This window comes from Melanostigma gelatinosum (assembly GCF_949748355.1).
Source record: "Melanostigma gelatinosum genome assembly, chromosome: 2".
NCBI lineage: Eukaryota > Metazoa > Chordata > Actinopteri > Perciformes > Zoarcidae > Melanostigma > Melanostigma gelatinosum.
The window spans coordinates 31,186,580-31,203,542 of NC_136635.1; the positions used below are offsets into that span (position 1 = coordinate 31,186,580).

Sequence of the window (16,963 nt, forward strand, 5' to 3'; positions counted from 1 at the left end):
AAGCACGTATCTGCCGGCTTCATGCCACATGTGTCAGCGAGCCGGATCTGCTCAGCAATTCCATTTCATTCTTTTCATCATTTTGAATAAGCATGGCTTTTTGTCACAGCTGGATGCTTCGCTTTCATGCGTCACAGTTTGTGGTGAAGCCCAGCAGAACTGAATGAACTATAAAACAAGCTGAGGTGTTAATGCGTGCAGCAGTGGCGAGTCCAACTTTAAGAAAGGCCAGTTGAGGAAAAGAGTTTCTGAAACAATTTCAGCTTTAAGAACAAAACATGTTTTGGCTCCAGAAATGTTCCCCTCTCATGCTGAGGGTTGTGCTCTTTGTGATATTTTGCCTTTGGCTCCACCTCCAGCAGGAGTTTTCCATTCAACTGTCATAAGCGGAGGAGAGAGTTTATTTGTTGTTGTTTGGTAAACTGATGTCACAAAATACCGCACGACTCCTGGAAGCAAAAAGGATCTCAAGGGTTCAATCGTGTGTTGACTGAAAGTACATTACAAGTGGAGAATGCACCTTATGCACACATACAATGATACTCACACAGTGTGTGTGAAATGTAATGTTCTTAAAGGTACTTTGTTACACTATATTTGGGAATGTGAACACATTAGGACCCTTTGGAAAGATGTGACTTGTAGGAATATGAATGTATCATACCAGCCATCACGTTTAGACTACATTTACATCCTGAAGATGTCCGACTGAAAGGAAAGGAATATTCATCAGACATGGACGTCTTACACGGAAAACGTCTTATTGCAATAGCAGAAGAACTCTAATGTACCAAGTATAAAGAAAGGTTAGGAAATATGTCAATGGAAAAGATGAATTATAGGTAGAATGTTTTGAGGAAGTCCCTTTACATCTTTTCATGAACATTGTGGAGTTAAAGATGTGAGAAGGGAGAAGTTATGCTTTATTGTGACGTATTACAAAGCTGTATGTATGTGCGCGTGTGTAATATATGCTTATTTTATGTGGCGGTTGAATTGGGTTTTTACTCAGCAAGTCAACTTGGTCAGAGATTTCATATTCAAAAGAGTGAAACACCTGATACGACATCCGTTTGGTGCAGTTCGTGTGAGGGATTTGAAAAGAAGTCAGACAAAAGTGTCTGCAGGTGTTTGTGTGCCACACATTCTTCTTCTTAAAACGTTACATTTATGTAAAAGTGGACCATAACCATGTGCAGTTCCTTAAAACGGAGACTTGTGGCTCCAGCAGCGAGTCGAATCCCCACAGAGCTCCATGTGGACATGAGCAGCTTCACAGCAGAAATCAACCTGTTTGTTCACAGCCTGGTCCAAGGAACGCTTTTGGTCTCTATCGCTTGTGTTGGACCTCCAGGTGATGCGGTGGTTCATGTTTACACTTGAGCTTCTATCTTCATCTTTTGAACTTGTTTTCACTGATATCCTTCAAACACATGTAGAGTCTGTCTGCTGCTCTCTGAAATGTACAAAGATGAGATCATATTTCCACAGTGAGTGCAGTTCGTGACAGTGTGGGCTCTGTAGTTTGCAAAGGGCCAATGAAATGTAACGACGTCAACATAAAGAAGGAAATCCAACCAAAACATGTGTGTTGATAAATGCGTTTATTGAACATGAAACACTTCACATGCTTACAGTAAACAAGAAGTCAGCAATACAAATCCATGCTCATCAGGCAAGAGCTGCCAAAACAACAGCAATGCATGATGGGTATGAATGACGACACGACAACGGGATGAGAGTCATGGTTTGTTGTCAGTGCCGATGCTGTGAAGGATGTTTGGAGACGCCGAGTTCGTGAGAAGAAGAAGTCCTCGTGCTTCAGATGCACTTGAGCAGGTAGGAGTTGCAGTTGGCTCCTCTGCCGCAGTCACAGAGCTTCCCGATGCGAGGCCCGAACTTCATGGCGCACCGGGCACCCATCCCACACTGAGGGGAGGGGGGGGGGGAGGTTACTCACACATATACAGTCAGGTACTTTGCATAAAAAAAGGTTGCAAAAACTCCAGAAAGTGCAGTGAAGTTTGGCAACGTCGTAATGTATATATTCTACATTCCCTTCATGTGATTTGTGTTAATGTGTGTGACATAAAGACACATTAGAATAGGCCTCACCATTAATGACCCCCCCCCCCCCTCTAATTAGAGCTGGGCAGCGATATCTTGATTAGTCTGTGATTGCATTGAGTGAAAGACTGTTGTTGGCATTTTCTTGTTAACTTTTAATTACCTGCGCGGTATCTTTTGCTAACTGGCTCAATTAAAGATCAGTGGAGTTTTGTTCAACAGATCACTGAATTACATTCTGCCTTTCAGTATCAGGAAATGCATCGACGGTGCATTAAGAGCTGCGTCACGTGAATACAGAGAATAAAGTGAAGTTACCAGTGCGATGCTTCCTCTTTTCTCCGTGGAGGGAATCCGATTACGCATCCTGCCCAGCAGAGCCTCCAGCGCTTCCATCTGTCAGAAAGCAAAGAGAAAGTGTCAAACCAGAGCACGTGCATCTGATTAACTCTTAAATATCCCCCTCAGTATCACATGTATAATCTATAACTCTTCGTTGAAGCTATAAGACACCTTTAAACCCAAGATGGCGTGTCTTTCGTAGCTAAAGTAGATATTCTGGATGTCTTGTTCATCATTTTCCCACCGGATACATTCGGTTCACTTGGAGTTAACACAATGGGTTTGAACATGAACAGCTGCACTGAGTGTAAAAGGTTCGTCAGTGAATATTTTCAATAAAAGTCCATGTATCTCTATGAGACTAGTGGGGGAAAAACATCAAAAATACACATTTAGATGTTTATTGTATCTCTTTGTCTTTTTGCTCCTGTAGATTTGTCCTCAATTCACCAACAGTTACCATCAGATAATGCCTCATTTGCATATTCAAACATAACATTTTAGAAAACTTGTAACACAAAAAACAATTGTCTTAATGTGAGTAATCAACGGTAGAAGTTTCATGTTGCTATCTAGTTATTTATTGTATCTGTCTTCCTTTAAAAACACACATTTAACAGTTATTTGAAATGTTTTCTGCACGTCTATTTCCTCTAAAGCTACATGACGAAACCTCTAAAGCTGAACTAAATAACAGGATGCATTTGGTTTTCCTATGAAATGCAAATAAAAGAAACGTTGAAATGTTGACACATCTTTGCAAAAACCTTTTAAAAAAAGGTTATTTATTCTGCCAAGATTTCGGGAAACGTGACCAAAGTGTCGTCGGTGATCTCAATCTGTGGATTCCTCCATAAACTAACATCAGTGCAGCTGTTCACATACTGACCAGGTCTCTGTCTGCGGCCGGCTCGGGTTTGTCCAGTCCGAAGTCCTCTGCGGAGACTTCCTGGGACGACTGGCCGCGACACATGACGCACAGCAGGCCGACAAACAGCAGCATGCGGAGCGTCCCGGAGCTGTCCATGGTGCTGGTCCCGGTGGTGGGTGGAGGAAGAGGAGGAGGCAGATCAGGACTGGAGAAGAAGAAGAGGGGTCGCAGCAGGTCCACTGGAGATTCTCCCTCCACCCACCGGACCTGCATGCTCTCTTATACGGACCCGTTAAGCCCCGCCCGAGAGGCCACATGCAGGAGAGTGTAGTCGGCAGAGGTGGATAAACCCAACAACACTCCTGTTGTATTGTCTAGTTACAGTTAGAACATATGAACACGACTGCATGAGGCCGAGCTCTCCAGAAAACAGTTCCATCAGGAGTTCATATGGAACAAGGAGACACCTGGTCACGTGACGTGGCCTTAAATGAGGTTTTCACTCTTTATTAAACACCTTAGAGCGCCAAAAAACTCATTAAAACACCATCATTTATTACAACGAATACATTATTTATCTGCCTGAAGTCATCATTATGAATGAGTTAATCAGTGTTAACGAACAAACATCACCGTGAAAACCCATTACATCAATACACTTATTTTTTATATTACAAGTTTTCTGAAATTGTTATGTTTAAATATGTAAATGAGGCATTGTTTAATGGTGATTTAGGGAGTGCGTTAGTGACAGTGTGGTCTCATGGTAACGTAGCTCTGACAGAGTGGCAGCGAGGGGCGGGGCTTAAAGAAGGGCCAATTATATCTTGACAATTTAATTATAATCTGATTGCCCAATTTCTAAAGATGGATTCTGGTCTGATTATAATTACTTATTTGTTGTGCTCTGAACACTTAATCTCAATTTAAATGTAATCTGATTCTAAACACTGAACCTCCTCTAATGAAACATTCGTCACGAGCTGTTCAATCAGCCCCACAAAATGTGAAATACAGTTGACTTTTATACTCAGTTAACTGTTCAACTCAATTGTTTCCATGATATTGAGTTCATTCTATTTGTATTGTTAGTCATATATTCAGTGTAAATGTGTTTTAAATGAAATATGTAATGTTTAAATGTTTAATGCGAAATCTGTGCAATCTGCCTGTGAACTGTTGTCAGGTTTGTTTTGGCTCTGCTGTGTATGCCAAATTAAAAGTGTATTTACTGGTGTGACTGTAACTAAATAAAGGTTTCAGCATGTTTTAAAATGTTGACTGTATAATCTTAACTTAACGACCACTTACTGTTTCTGGAGCTCTGGTCAAATGTTCAACCCAAAGGGAGAATATATGTGATAAGATAAAGAACAGTTGAATACCTGTGATGAAGAAGTCCGTTGATGTGGTGAAATTAAACTTCTTATTTATTATTAATAAAATAAAACCTCCTCATGCACTTAATGTCACATTATGATGCTCTTTGTCTGCTTTTATTATTCTTGCAGGTTGAGTCACAAGAGTCAGAAGAGCTTTAACTGACACATCCACATCATTATTTTCTTTTTATTGCATTTTAAGAAATTATACAGATACAAAAAAACATAATTGTGTTAACAATAAAAATGTTTTAATCATTTTTTTCTGAGTTAATTTGAGGTATAATAATAATAATATAAGTAGCGTTTTAAGTTAAATCAAAACAAATAAAATAGGATCATATAAAAATAATAATCAATTAAACAGAGGTGAGAGAAAAAAATAAAATAACTGATTACATAAATAAACGATTATTTGAATTACATTTTTTATTGCATTTAAATAAATCATACAAAGCATACAAAAATAAAAAATAAAGTTTTATATTAAGTTTTTCTAAATTAAATTAAACTAATTGAAACAATAAAATAAAGTAGCTGATTACATAAAGACATCATTATTTTTCAAATTATCCATTTGGTTGTTTTTTATGGTTTCTTCTCCATCTTTTGACTAATCTACAAAATCATTTTCAAATCCAGATTATTTTTCATCCACTGAGCTTTTAGTATGTTTTGGAAAGTGAACCACACATCCTGCCCCCGTGAAGGTCCTCGGACCACCGTTTGGAAACCGGTTCCAGGCGCATGTCTCTATCGGCCAGCAGGGGTCGCTGCGCCTGCAGTTTTGGCCGCTCTGGAGGCCGCAGAGCTCCGTTTCCTGAAACGCATACTTCAGGATTAGGAAGAACACACCCAGTGACATCAGTGAGGTTTGAAGAAGACGAAAAAGTCTCCAGTCAAGCTGCGCAGAGAGGAACTACAGGGCCGAGAGGTCCTCCCGGGTTTCTGTCGCTGTCTAGTGCTTTTTTTATTTATTTGAAGCTGCGGAGAGTTTGGGAACCAAAGTGTCCAAACCGTGCGTAAACTTTTAGTTGTTGTTGTGTTGTACTGAAGCGAAGAGCGGAGCGCAGAGAGGAGGATGTCAACTTCTGACGAGACAGACGGGCTCCGGCCGAGATATGGCTGTAAGTGTTTCTTCTTCTTGTGCTCACCTTGAGATGCCAGGCGGGCGGCTTCCACCTCTTTACCGCCACAGCTCCCGCATCAGCGCTCTGCTTCATGCAAACGCTCCCAAAACTTCAGGAAAGTTGTTTCTTACAAAGCGCGCGGAGTCGTTTCTTATTTTATTTCTGACAGCATGGTTGCAGCTTAATTATGACTTCCGCGTTTTTATTCTAATGCAGCGCGTGGTGGAGAAGGAACGAGGCCTGCGTTTAGAGTTTACACAACTTTTTATTCTTTTTTTTTTTTTAAGTAACTACAAGTTACATACTTTGTGCCAAATATAGAACATAAGGCAGAATATTCTAAATTAAGAAGTTTTGTATTTCAGTTTTAAATAAAAAAGGAAATACTCAAAAACCACCGCCCATGGATTTAAAGAAACACGTCTAAATGATTGTGGGAGCAAAGTTGATTGGGATTGCACAATAACACTTCACACTCATTTTATTCAGCAAATATGAAAAACAAGAAGTATTTTGCAGAGCTGGCACGTCTTTTTTTTGGGGTAAAACTTCTGCATAAGAGTACGTTTGTCAAGTTTCCACAGTGTGAGATCCTATTTCAAATCAGGATAGACCTGTTGATGATGTGTTGCCGCTCTCCCACCTCAGATGTGACAGGAGGCTGAAATGACCCCCCTCCCCCCCCCCCCCTCTCCATAAATTGGGAGGAAAAACTTCAGTGGGGAACATTTCTCTGCAGGCGGCTCCACTGCAATCTCACAGCCCCCCTCCCCCCCCCAATACCCTGCATTGTTGTATGCATTATATGTATTAATAAGCATGCGGACAAAGCCATGAGCTCATGTGTTCACTGGCCACTAATGGAGAGGCTGGTTTCCTTTGTAAAACACCTCCTGTGTATATATGAGGGGCTCTGGAGAGGCCGGGGGGACTGGATGGAAAGTTTCTCCTGGTTATGCAACCAGGAAGAAGTCAATAAACAGCCGTTTTCTCTCATCAATTACTCTTTCTGCTCTTTCGGTGTAAGTTCAGCCATATGTTTCTTACATTGCGAGCATCCATTCCTGTTTTTTCCGTCCCCAGCCGTCCTGGATGGCGTGGAGCGGCTCACGGCGGAGGAGATGGACGAGCAGCGGCAGCAGAACATGGCCTACGAGTACCTGTGTCACCTGGAGGAAGCCAAACGGTAAGAGCTGGAGGACGCTTGGCCCCGGCGAGCTGGCTGGAGCTCTGCAGGACGCTGAAACCTTGAGGGGATTGAATTATACAGTGAAAGTACGGTTTCTTTGTCCATGTCTTTATGAACTACAGCAACTTCTGGTTGCATGTTACCTGACAAACAGTTCCACACAGTGAGGTATAAAGCTTCTAAACATGGTTAAAAGTGAGCGCGGCTGTCAGATCAGGACTCCCTGAGCAGAGATGTAGTCTGGCAGACATCCAGGTTTATTTTGCCGGTCAGTGACGTGAACATCGGTGTGGTTATTATTATACAGATGCAGCTGAGGGAGGAGACGCTCCTCTTGGCGAGGCTGGTTGTAACACAGAGTCTAAAACGTGCTGAACGTTGGCATTGAGATCACTCATTCTGTGATCTGATCGTTCCACATTAAAGCATCATTTTGACATCTTTTTTTTTTGTCAAAGTCAATTGCATAAAGAAGCTTAGTCCCGCCCCTTCCGGTGTCCCTATAGGTTTATGTTCAGAAGTCAACGGCAAGAGACAAGTTTTTTTTTTTTTCGTTCCAGTTTGAATTGAGTCGTGAATTACACATAATGATGTTTGTCAATAATTTTGCAAATCATGAAAGTCTCAGTTTGAAACCGAACATTTCTCTTCTCGCACGATGTACAACACCAATATAGCCGTTAGCTTGTCTTACGAGCTAGGTGGCTAACTTAGCTTTGTTCAACGCACAAATGGGACGTTAGCTCATCGGATGTGTTTCTATCCAGAGACTCTTTCTCAGCCTGGAAGAGAAAGAAGAATTGAGACCCGTTTGTTGGTGTGAGAACATCAGTTTTATGACAAAATGAGATGTTCTTGTCTTACAAAATTCTCTTTTCAATTGCTCCAAACCAGCTGAAGGAAACTTCTTTTCTTTTTTTGCAGCATTTCAAAAGTTCTCTTAAAATTAGCTTGACAATTGAATGAAAACATGACTAGTGTACGGACCGTTATCTATATTTATAAGTAATGGTTTTATATTTTAGTTCAAAATAAGATTTACTTATGATGGCTTGTATTTAGGATGAACATGATTATTGCTTCCTCCCCTCTTTTTACCCCGACGACTAATTATGCACTTATTAGCCAAAAGAATGCTAACTCAGTAGCCATTAGCCTGTCGAAACATAATTCTATGACGCGTTTACTTTCATTGAGCAAACTGAAATCAGCACCAGCTCACTGGGTTTGCTCAAAAACTGCAAATTCCACCCTGACACGCACACTTCTTGAGGGCGAACCCTGGCTGACACCGCTGATGTGGTGAGAAAAGGGGAATCATGAACATGAAGAGAGTCTAGAGACATTCTGTCACTTCTTTTTTTTTTTTTCATTAATTTCAAACGAGAGCACAGACTGAGGTGTCAGGTGGAGGAACAATGCGTTCAGACTAACCAGGTCGGTCCAGGAGTTTCCTGGAGATCACAGATAGATGATAACAACAGAGCAGGTGAGAGTAGCGGAAAAAACCCGACACTCAGCTATTATTTCTGTGATTAATCAGAGCAGCGTGCACCGTTGCAGCAGCACGGACTCCGGCAGTCACACACCGGAACAGGTTGCTATGACAACTGTGGTTTTCTGTGGCAACAGTGGGAAACACACAAATCAACCGAGCGACCGAGTCACTTCCTGTCACGCACAATCCTTCCTCTTTTGAAGCTGCAAGCCCAGCAGAGAGGTTCCAACCCACAGTCACTGACAGATATCACACACACGGCTGTGAACACGCTCAGTACACACACGCACACACACACTCGCACACACTCGCACTCACACTCGCGCGCACACACACGCACACACGCACACACACTCACTCTCTCTCTCTCTCTCTCACACACACACACACACACACACACACACACACACACACACACACACACAAGTGTGTGTGTGTGTGTGTACTGAGGAACAGACCTCAACAACTCCTTTTTACAAATTCCAAATACTAAATGATAGAAGTTTGAATATAAAGTTACGTTCTACAATCATTCACACATCACAGGAAACATTTTAATGATCATTTTATCTCTTCGTCGAGGAAATCGCATCTCAAAAATTCTCAGAAACATTTCAGGAAATGACATCCATGAACTGGGTCACTTCTTTCTTTTTTTATCCTGCAAAACCTTTCATCTTATTTTCAAAAGAAGCCAAAAAGTTCTGAAATGTTTGATGTCGTCTGAACAGAGAGGCAAAGTCCCGCCCCTTCCTGTTGACCACCATGGGACCTTGTTTTGTAAAGAATATGTACGGTTGTCAACGGTGAGATACAAATAGTTATTTGTCAATTTAACTCTGTATAGGAGAGAAAAACCGAAGTTTACAGGAACTTGTTTACAGTTGGGAAGGTTTTAGTTCAACAAAGGATCAAACGACCTCGAGCGAGAAAACTTATTTTTGCAAGTTTTAATCAAATTTAGCAGTTTCCATACAGCTTTTTTCATATAAAATGCGCATTAACAAATGTGAAAAGTGTGATTCTTTCGCACCTCAATATTGAGTTTTGAGCTGTTCGTCAGAGTCAAACTAGCAGCGGCGAGTGTAAACCTTTATTTATATCTTCATTACTGTGTTCTTGTGGGCCGACAGCGGTTTGTGGATGTGTGCGTGATCACTTTTAATTGTTGTTCATTACTTATCAAACAACAAACCCACAAACTTTCTATTAATTGTTGCTTTAGTCTTCGCCTCTTTTTAGGTAGCATATAAAAACCTAAAATTGTCTGTTACTATTTCTAAGTTACAAAACACTCTACAAAACACACTACAAAATACTCTGGGAGGAATATGGCATGAATAGAAACCACAAAATGAATAAAAAGCTGACAATTAGTTAGTCGTTAGTAGCAGTAGTAGTAATAGTCGTAGTAGTAGTTGTTGTAGTAGTAGTAGTCGTAGTAGTAGTAGTAGTTGTTGTAGTACCAGTAGTAGTAGTCGTAGTAGTAGTTGTTGTAGTATTAGTAGTCGTAGTAGTAGTAGTAGTTGTTGTAGTATTAGTACCGTAGTAGCAGTCGTAGTACTTTTGATGGTTGATGGAGGTTTGATATTTGCCTATAGTTTTTCATCGTTGCGGAGTCTAAACTAACCTTCTTTAGGAGCGGTTTAATAACTGCAGTTTTTATGGCTTGTGGGAAGACACCTGAGAGAAGGGATGTGTTTACAATTTGTAAGAGATCAGTGGTCATGCAGCTTGAAATATTTTTGAAAAAGTGTGTTGGTAGAATATCCAAGCAGCAGGAGGATGACTTCAGATGTTGTATGATGTCTTCTAGGCTTCTACGGTCGATTGAATGAAATTGTGTCATGATATTTGAATGGATGTTATTCAGAGATCGGGACAACACATATCCTGTGGTTGGTGTGGAGGCACTGACTGCTTGTCTAATTTTCTGAATTTTGTCAGTAAAAAAGGAGGCAAATTGATTGCATGCCCAGGTGGATTGGAGCTCAGCAGCTACCGACACTGGAGGGTTTGTTAGCCTGTCGACGGTAGCAAATAAGGCGCGTGTATTGTTCTTGTTTTTGGTTATGATGTCAGAGAAGAATGACTGCCTTGCATTTCTAAGTTCCAAATTATATTTGCGAAGTCTCTCTTTATAGATGTCACAGTGAACCTGGAGATTAGTTTTTCGCCACCTGCGCTCAGCTTTCTGACACTCTCGTTTCTCTATTCTGACCAGCGTAGCATTTCTCCAAGGATATCTTTGCTTACCCGAGACAACCTTCACTTTAGTGGGTGCAATGGCATCAATAATATTTTTAACTTTAGAATTGAAGCCATCTACAAGCTCATTGACTGAGAGGCAAGAGAGGGCTGGTGTGGAGGAGAACTTCTGAATAAATAGTTCACTGGTGTTTTCAGAGATGTAACGCTTTGTCACAACCTTGGTTTGGACATTTGTGTGCAAGGAGATTGCACTCTCAAAGAAAACACAGAAATGGTCAGAGAGTGCAACATCAGTCACAGCAACCTTGGAAATGTTTACACCTTTGGTGATGATTAGGTCCAGAGTGTGCCCCCTGTTGTGGGTGGGTCCTGTCACATGCTGAGTCAGATCATAGTTATCAAGGACACCACATAGTTCTATAGACTCTCTGTCCTGGGGATTATCAACATGGATATTAAAATCACCAACAATAACAACACAGTCAAAATCAATACAGATTACAGACAGCAGTTCAGTAAACTCATCAAAGAAGGTTGCACAGTATTTAGGCGGTCTGTAAATGTTTAGGTATAAAGCTTGATTGGAATTCAGAGCCACATATTCAAAAGAACTAAAATGACCAAAGGACATCTGCTTGCATTGAAGAGAATCATTAAATAAAACAGCAACTCCACCTCCTTTCTTATGAGCTCTTGTTTTGCTCATGAAACTGAAGTTGGGAGGTGTTGATTCAATAAGAACAGCTGCACTGTTATCTTGATTTAACCAAGTTTCAGTTAAAAACAAAATGTCCAGTTTGTGCCAAACAATAAAATCATTGATTAAAAATGTTTTTCCTGACAGAGACCTGACATTTAATAAAGCTAAGTTTAATGTGGTTAAAGCTTTCTTTGCCCAATTTATTTGGACAGGCTGACGAGGAATGTATGCTAAGTTTGATAAGTTAGCAGGTTTACTATTGTTTCTTCGCAGCCTCACCTTTCTTTTTCTATAAACTTGCAGGACAGGAATTGAAATGGCTAGCTGCATACAGGGCCCCGACTTTTCCTGGAGAGAGTCATTGGTGTCATTAGCCTTGTAGCCTGGACCCAGAAGATATCAATTGTGGTACCGTTGAGGAGTGGGGAGAGGAGTGTGTTTGGTTCCAGCAATGACCAGCTTTTCCATGTGGTCAGTGAACTCCAGGTGGGGGGAGGATGGGGAGAGTGTGAGAGAGGATTGCGATCCAAAGTATGGACCCGAAATAGAAGTAGGTGCTGGGGAGGGAGGTAAAGACTCCTCGTCTAGGAAGTCCATACTTTGCAGTCCAAAGTATGGACTTTTAGTAGGTGCTGGGGAGGGAGGTAAAGACTCCGCGTCTGGGAAGGGTGTGGAAAGTGGGAGATCGGAGGCGGTCTCTGATGATGAGGTTGGAGACTCCTCCTTTTGGCTGTCGTTAGGCGGGGGTATCCTTCCCGTAAGGTCTCCATGGCGATGCTGTGTGGTTATCTTGTGTTTAGACTCCTCTTGTATCTTGTCCTTGGCAGTAGGGACAGACGGGTGACGCAGGGAGAAAAACAGGTTCGAGGTAAACAGTTTTACCCCTGACTTGTTCAGGCAAATTCCATGCACTGCAAAAAGATGTCTGCGCTCCCAGAAAAGGTAGAAATTGTTGATAAAATGTACTGAATGGTCAGCACATGCAGTTGACAGCCATTCGTTCAGTGCAAACAGCCTGCTGAATCCTTCATCTCCTCCTCTGACTGGTGGGAGAGGGCCACTGATGAACACCTCAGCCTTGACAGAGCTGACTGTGTTTAACAGATCAATAAAGTCTCGCTTCAGAACTTCAGACTGTTGTTTCACAATATCACAGCTTCCTGTATGCACGATGATGTTTTTCACTGTGGGATAGTCAGCTACGATGTCCAGGAATTTGTCTCTTATGTCAGAGACCATATCTTTCGGAAAGCAGAGTATTTTGGTGTTCTTGCTGCACAGTTTTCTGACATCTTTTACAGCATAGTCACCAACAATCAGAGTCTCAGGCCCAGTCACTAGCTTTGCCTGCGGCCTTTTCTCACATTGACTCTCAGTTCTTACCCTGCTTTGAGGAGATAGCTGCTTATCCAGGTCATCAGATGGAGATTTATGATCCTGCGACAATGGAGCAAATCTGTTTTGAAGTTGTAGGCTTGGTTGTTGTGGAGGTATTTTGCAGGTTTTACTTTCCTGAGCTGTCCTTGGCTTTGTCCGTCTGGGTGCAGGGGTTGAGGAGGAGTTCTGCCCGTGTGCTAGTGCAGGCCAGTCAGTCGCATAAGATTCATTATCTGCTCTCTCCTCCTGTTTCTTGGTAGGCCTGGTTATGCTAGTTAGCTGTGTCTTAGCTTGCATTTGTCAAGTGTTTTGACTCCATGGTAGAGTGGTATCATTCCCACACAGTCCATTTACTTCCGCGTTTACTTCTAGTTGGTAGATTTTTGTTTCCAAGACTGCAATCTTCTGTAGGAGTTTGTAGTAGTCATCCGTGGAGAAGGGAGGCATCTTGCTGCTACTTAGCTTTAACTTAGCTGCTAGTTAGCATGAGCCAACAATCCAAATAGCTCGACGACTTTCTGGATTTGTCTTCACTCAAACGTTGAAGAGTGATATATGTGATATATCTGGCAAGATATATGTGATATATCTGGCAAATTGAAGCAAGAAAATGCACGAAAATGCAAGCAGAGGCAAGAGCAAGCAGCAAAGCGACTGCACTCTCTCATCAAGGTCGAAGCTTGTAGTAGTAGTTGTTGTAGTTGTAGTAGTAGTCGTAGTAGTAGTAGTTGTTGTAGCAGTAGTAGTTGTTGTAGTAGCAGTAGTAGTAGTCGTAGTAGTAGTAGTTCTAGCAGTAGTAGTAGTTGTAGTAGTAGCAGTAGTACTCGTAGTATTAGTAGTAGCAGTAGTAGTCGTAGTAGTTGTTGTAGTAGTAGTAGTTGTTGGAGTAGTAGTAGTAGCAATGACTTTCATGACTTTCTCCTATTCGTAGCCTAATCGCTACACAAGTAAGACAATGATAAAACAGAAGTGCATTTGTTGAATTTGCATCAGCAGGAATGCAAAAGGTTGCAATATGGCCGACATCTTCACACTAGAACTGTGACATCAGGGAAACACTGACCATTAACTTTGACTTTTGAACAGTGGTGGGCCGTCAGGGCCAGCTAAGCCTTCTCTGCTGGCCTAAACAGAATCACAAAGTTAAAGCTATTTTATCGTTTTTCACAAATACACTCCATGTATTATAATTTATAACGAATAACGTTCGCCGGCCGGTGTTCGTTCGCTGCGTTTCTTTTCTTCTTTTTTTTTACATCTGCAGTAACTGTTCATTTGTCTATCGTGTCGTTTTTCATGAATAATATGAATGGCTCGCGCTCTAGTGCTGCAGTGTTGCTGGATTGATTTGTCATGCTTGACATTTTATGTGACTGGTTCATAATATTTCCCACAATTTAAGCTTCTGCATTTTCAAAATGCACTAGTATTATTCAAACGTATTGGTCGGTTCGTAAGCCTCGTACCAAACGGTTTAATATGAATATGTGTATTATTGCACCAATAGAAACAAATAACCGTAGCTCAGTAGGACAGCACAGAAGGCCCAGGTATAACATGCACGGCCCGCCACTGCTTTTAGCGAAACCTGAAAGATTCGGTGCGTTTGAGAAAACATTGGTGTGAGGAGGGGAACACCTGAGCCTGCAGGGGGGGGGGATGCTGGGAGTGTGTGTCGATGCACACTGGTATGACGGGAATGCCTCTGACAGGTGCACAGCAGGGTGTGTGAGAGTGCAGCTGCAGGAACGCATTGTGGCTCCGTCACTGTTTTAAAATGACTGATGACTGCACTCTCTCTTTCTCTCAGCAGACAGATGCGAACTCTGTGTTATCGCGTTCATTTCCATGTTGCCGACGAGGCTATCACGCCATATTTGAATGCTCTGCGATCTGTTCGTTGCTTTTACAATACGAGATATGTGCTTCAGGTTATGGGCGGGCTGGTCTGATCCGGCATTTGTAGCAATACCTACGAAAGAAACCAGGCAGGTGGTAGTGGAGGTGGATGGGTCCAACAGACGGTTCATTCATCGTTACTGAAGTACTTGTGTACCGGTACTTCAGTAACGGCACTTCCGCGGTTATTTCAACCCAAACGACGATCTTTACCTAAACCTAACCGAGTGGTTTTGTTGCTGGAAAAAGTAAAAACTCACCCCAAAGAAAGCCCCTTTAAATGGGGAAAAAAATTAAGAAACCAATTAATCTGCGAATACTTTTTTTGCTAACTTGTTTAATCTATAATGTTTTCAAATTGCTGATTTTGTCCGACCAATAAAGACGCTACAAAGTGTCACATTGAGGAAGCTGGAATCAGCTTTTTGTCTTTCCATGATAACCGACTCATCGATTATCTTAAATTGCCAGTACTGTCTCTTTAAGATCAGCTGATGGGTTCATTGATGTGTATCCTCTTGACAAACTGACCTTCTATCTATCTGTACGTTATGTGCACTCTCAGGGGCTAATGAGGTTGAAATGGGGGGGGGGGGGGCGGGGTTGATTGTGTGACCTGGTCCGTCTGGTGTAGCAGCATCACTGGACCCACTGGTTCCAGTGATGTCATCACGAATTACAATGAACTTATTTAACTTGCTGAATGAATGAATTAACATTTCCTTTAAAAAACGTCTTATTTGTCTTTACCCACTTTGTCATTATATCCAAATTACTGATGATTTATTTTAAAAAAACTCAATGTGTAAATATTTTGCCAAATAGTCAACTCTACAATATCGAAATCGAGGTATTTACGTATTTATTACGTAATCAAGCAGCCATAGCATAGCATAGAATAGCATAGCATAGAACTTTAACGTCCACCAGGGTGAAACATTGTCTTTATGACGGGTCACCAAAACATAAAATCAGCACAAGAATGTGCACAAAAAGACTTTAAAAGTACAACGTAAAGAAAATACTTTAATTTGAATAAATCACGCTGCTGTAAAAAAATCATTCAGATATCAGCAGTAGAAATAACAGGTGGTGGACTTTGACGTGAAACTAACGACCTTTAGAAACTAGTTCCAGTGTGTTTGTGTTGAGCTTCTCCTCCTCCTCCTCCTCCTCCTCTTCCTCCTCCTCCTCCTCCTCCTCCTCCTCCTCCTCCTCCTCCTCCTCCTCTTCCTCCTCCGTCCCGACCACAGCTGGAGGAGTCCTTGTTCAGACGTGTGAGGTCCTGTGATGAGTAGAGGGAGACGATGATGTGATGTATAATAAGTCGAGTCTGTCTCTCCCATTCCCCAAATACTCCTCATGTACCTCGTCACTGATGGTCTTCATCCTTCCTCCGTCAGCAGTGCCTGTGTTTTCTTTTTCCTTTTCCTGAGAGGGTGGTTCACATTCAGGTCTGGAGGTAAAACGCTGTCTAATTACTGTTTTGTGTAATTTCTTTAAATGACAGGGTTCCCTGTAACCATGGAATTTCATCAAAGTTCAAGGATTCGAGGGAAAATATATCCACTTTTGTAAATTGGTGGTCTTAAAAGTACTTTAAAAGAACAACAACCAAATAATCAAAACACACCCGACTCTCTCTGGTAGAGTCTGTTCTGGTTAAAACACCAGTTTTAGAGTTGTTTTTAAATATACGTGACTTTTACACTTTAGTGGTGCGAAACCTTCCACACTCAGAGACTATTTGACTATTCCAAATACACCGTATACAGTCGAGGTGTCTACATTTGTCTTTTAACAGAATACTTGTATTTACATTGGTATTTGCATGCTCCTGAGCAGACTGATGAATAACGGGAAAAGCTCCTTTTCCCGTCTGGTCGTGACTGTGGGAGAAACACAAAGACAGATTGAGGCTGCGATGGCAAACTCTCGCTTCTTTGTGTCGAAAAATACTCGAGCAGAGCTGCAGTTTGATTCAGAAAAAAACACACAACATGCAAATGAGTTACATGAATCTGCACTGCATCCTGCCGACAGGACAAAGCCTCGTGATTCCATCTGTGTGAAACATCAGTTACTTATTAGAGAACAGCAGCGCAAACTAAATAGCACGGTGAGAAGAAACCCGTTGTATTTTATGAACATGTTTTATGTCTTTTGTGTGTTTGGTTCAGTATCACTTAAAGATATTGTGACTTCATGATGGGGAGCCTGGGACCAGGACTGTAAATGTCTTATTTAAGTGTTTAAATATGATTCTGTTCAGTGTTATGACACAGATGCATTGCATC

At 41.6% G+C, this 16,963-nt stretch overlaps 2 protein-coding genes across 2 annotated transcripts in view; one reads left to right on the forward strand and one right to left on the reverse strand.

Annotated features, from left to right (window-relative positions):
- Positions 1–1,821: 1,821 nt before the first annotated feature.
- On the reverse strand, positions 1,822–3,436 carry cartl (cocaine- and amphetamine-regulated transcript-like; the record flags this gene model as incomplete). Its single annotated transcript, XM_079282222.1, has 3 exons — positions 1,822–1,929; positions 2,386–2,463; positions 3,299–3,436. 3 exons carry the CDS (start codon positions 3,434–3,436, stop codon positions 1,822–1,824), a joined length of 324 nt encoding a protein of 107 aa, XP_079138348.1.
- Positions 3,437–5,552: 2,116 nt separating this feature from the next.
- Positions 5,553–16,963, forward strand: part of iqgap1 (IQ motif containing GTPase activating protein 1) — a 45,922-nt gene continuing 34,511 nt past the window's right edge. The window contains exons 1-2 of the mRNA XM_079289253.1: positions 5,553–5,789; positions 6,876–6,978. Of these exons, the coding sequence (XP_079145379.1) occupies positions 5,744–5,789; positions 6,876–6,978 (149 nt within the window). The 5' untranslated portion in view covers positions 5,553–5,743. The remainder of the gene's footprint in view (positions 5,790–6,875; positions 6,979–16,963) is intronic.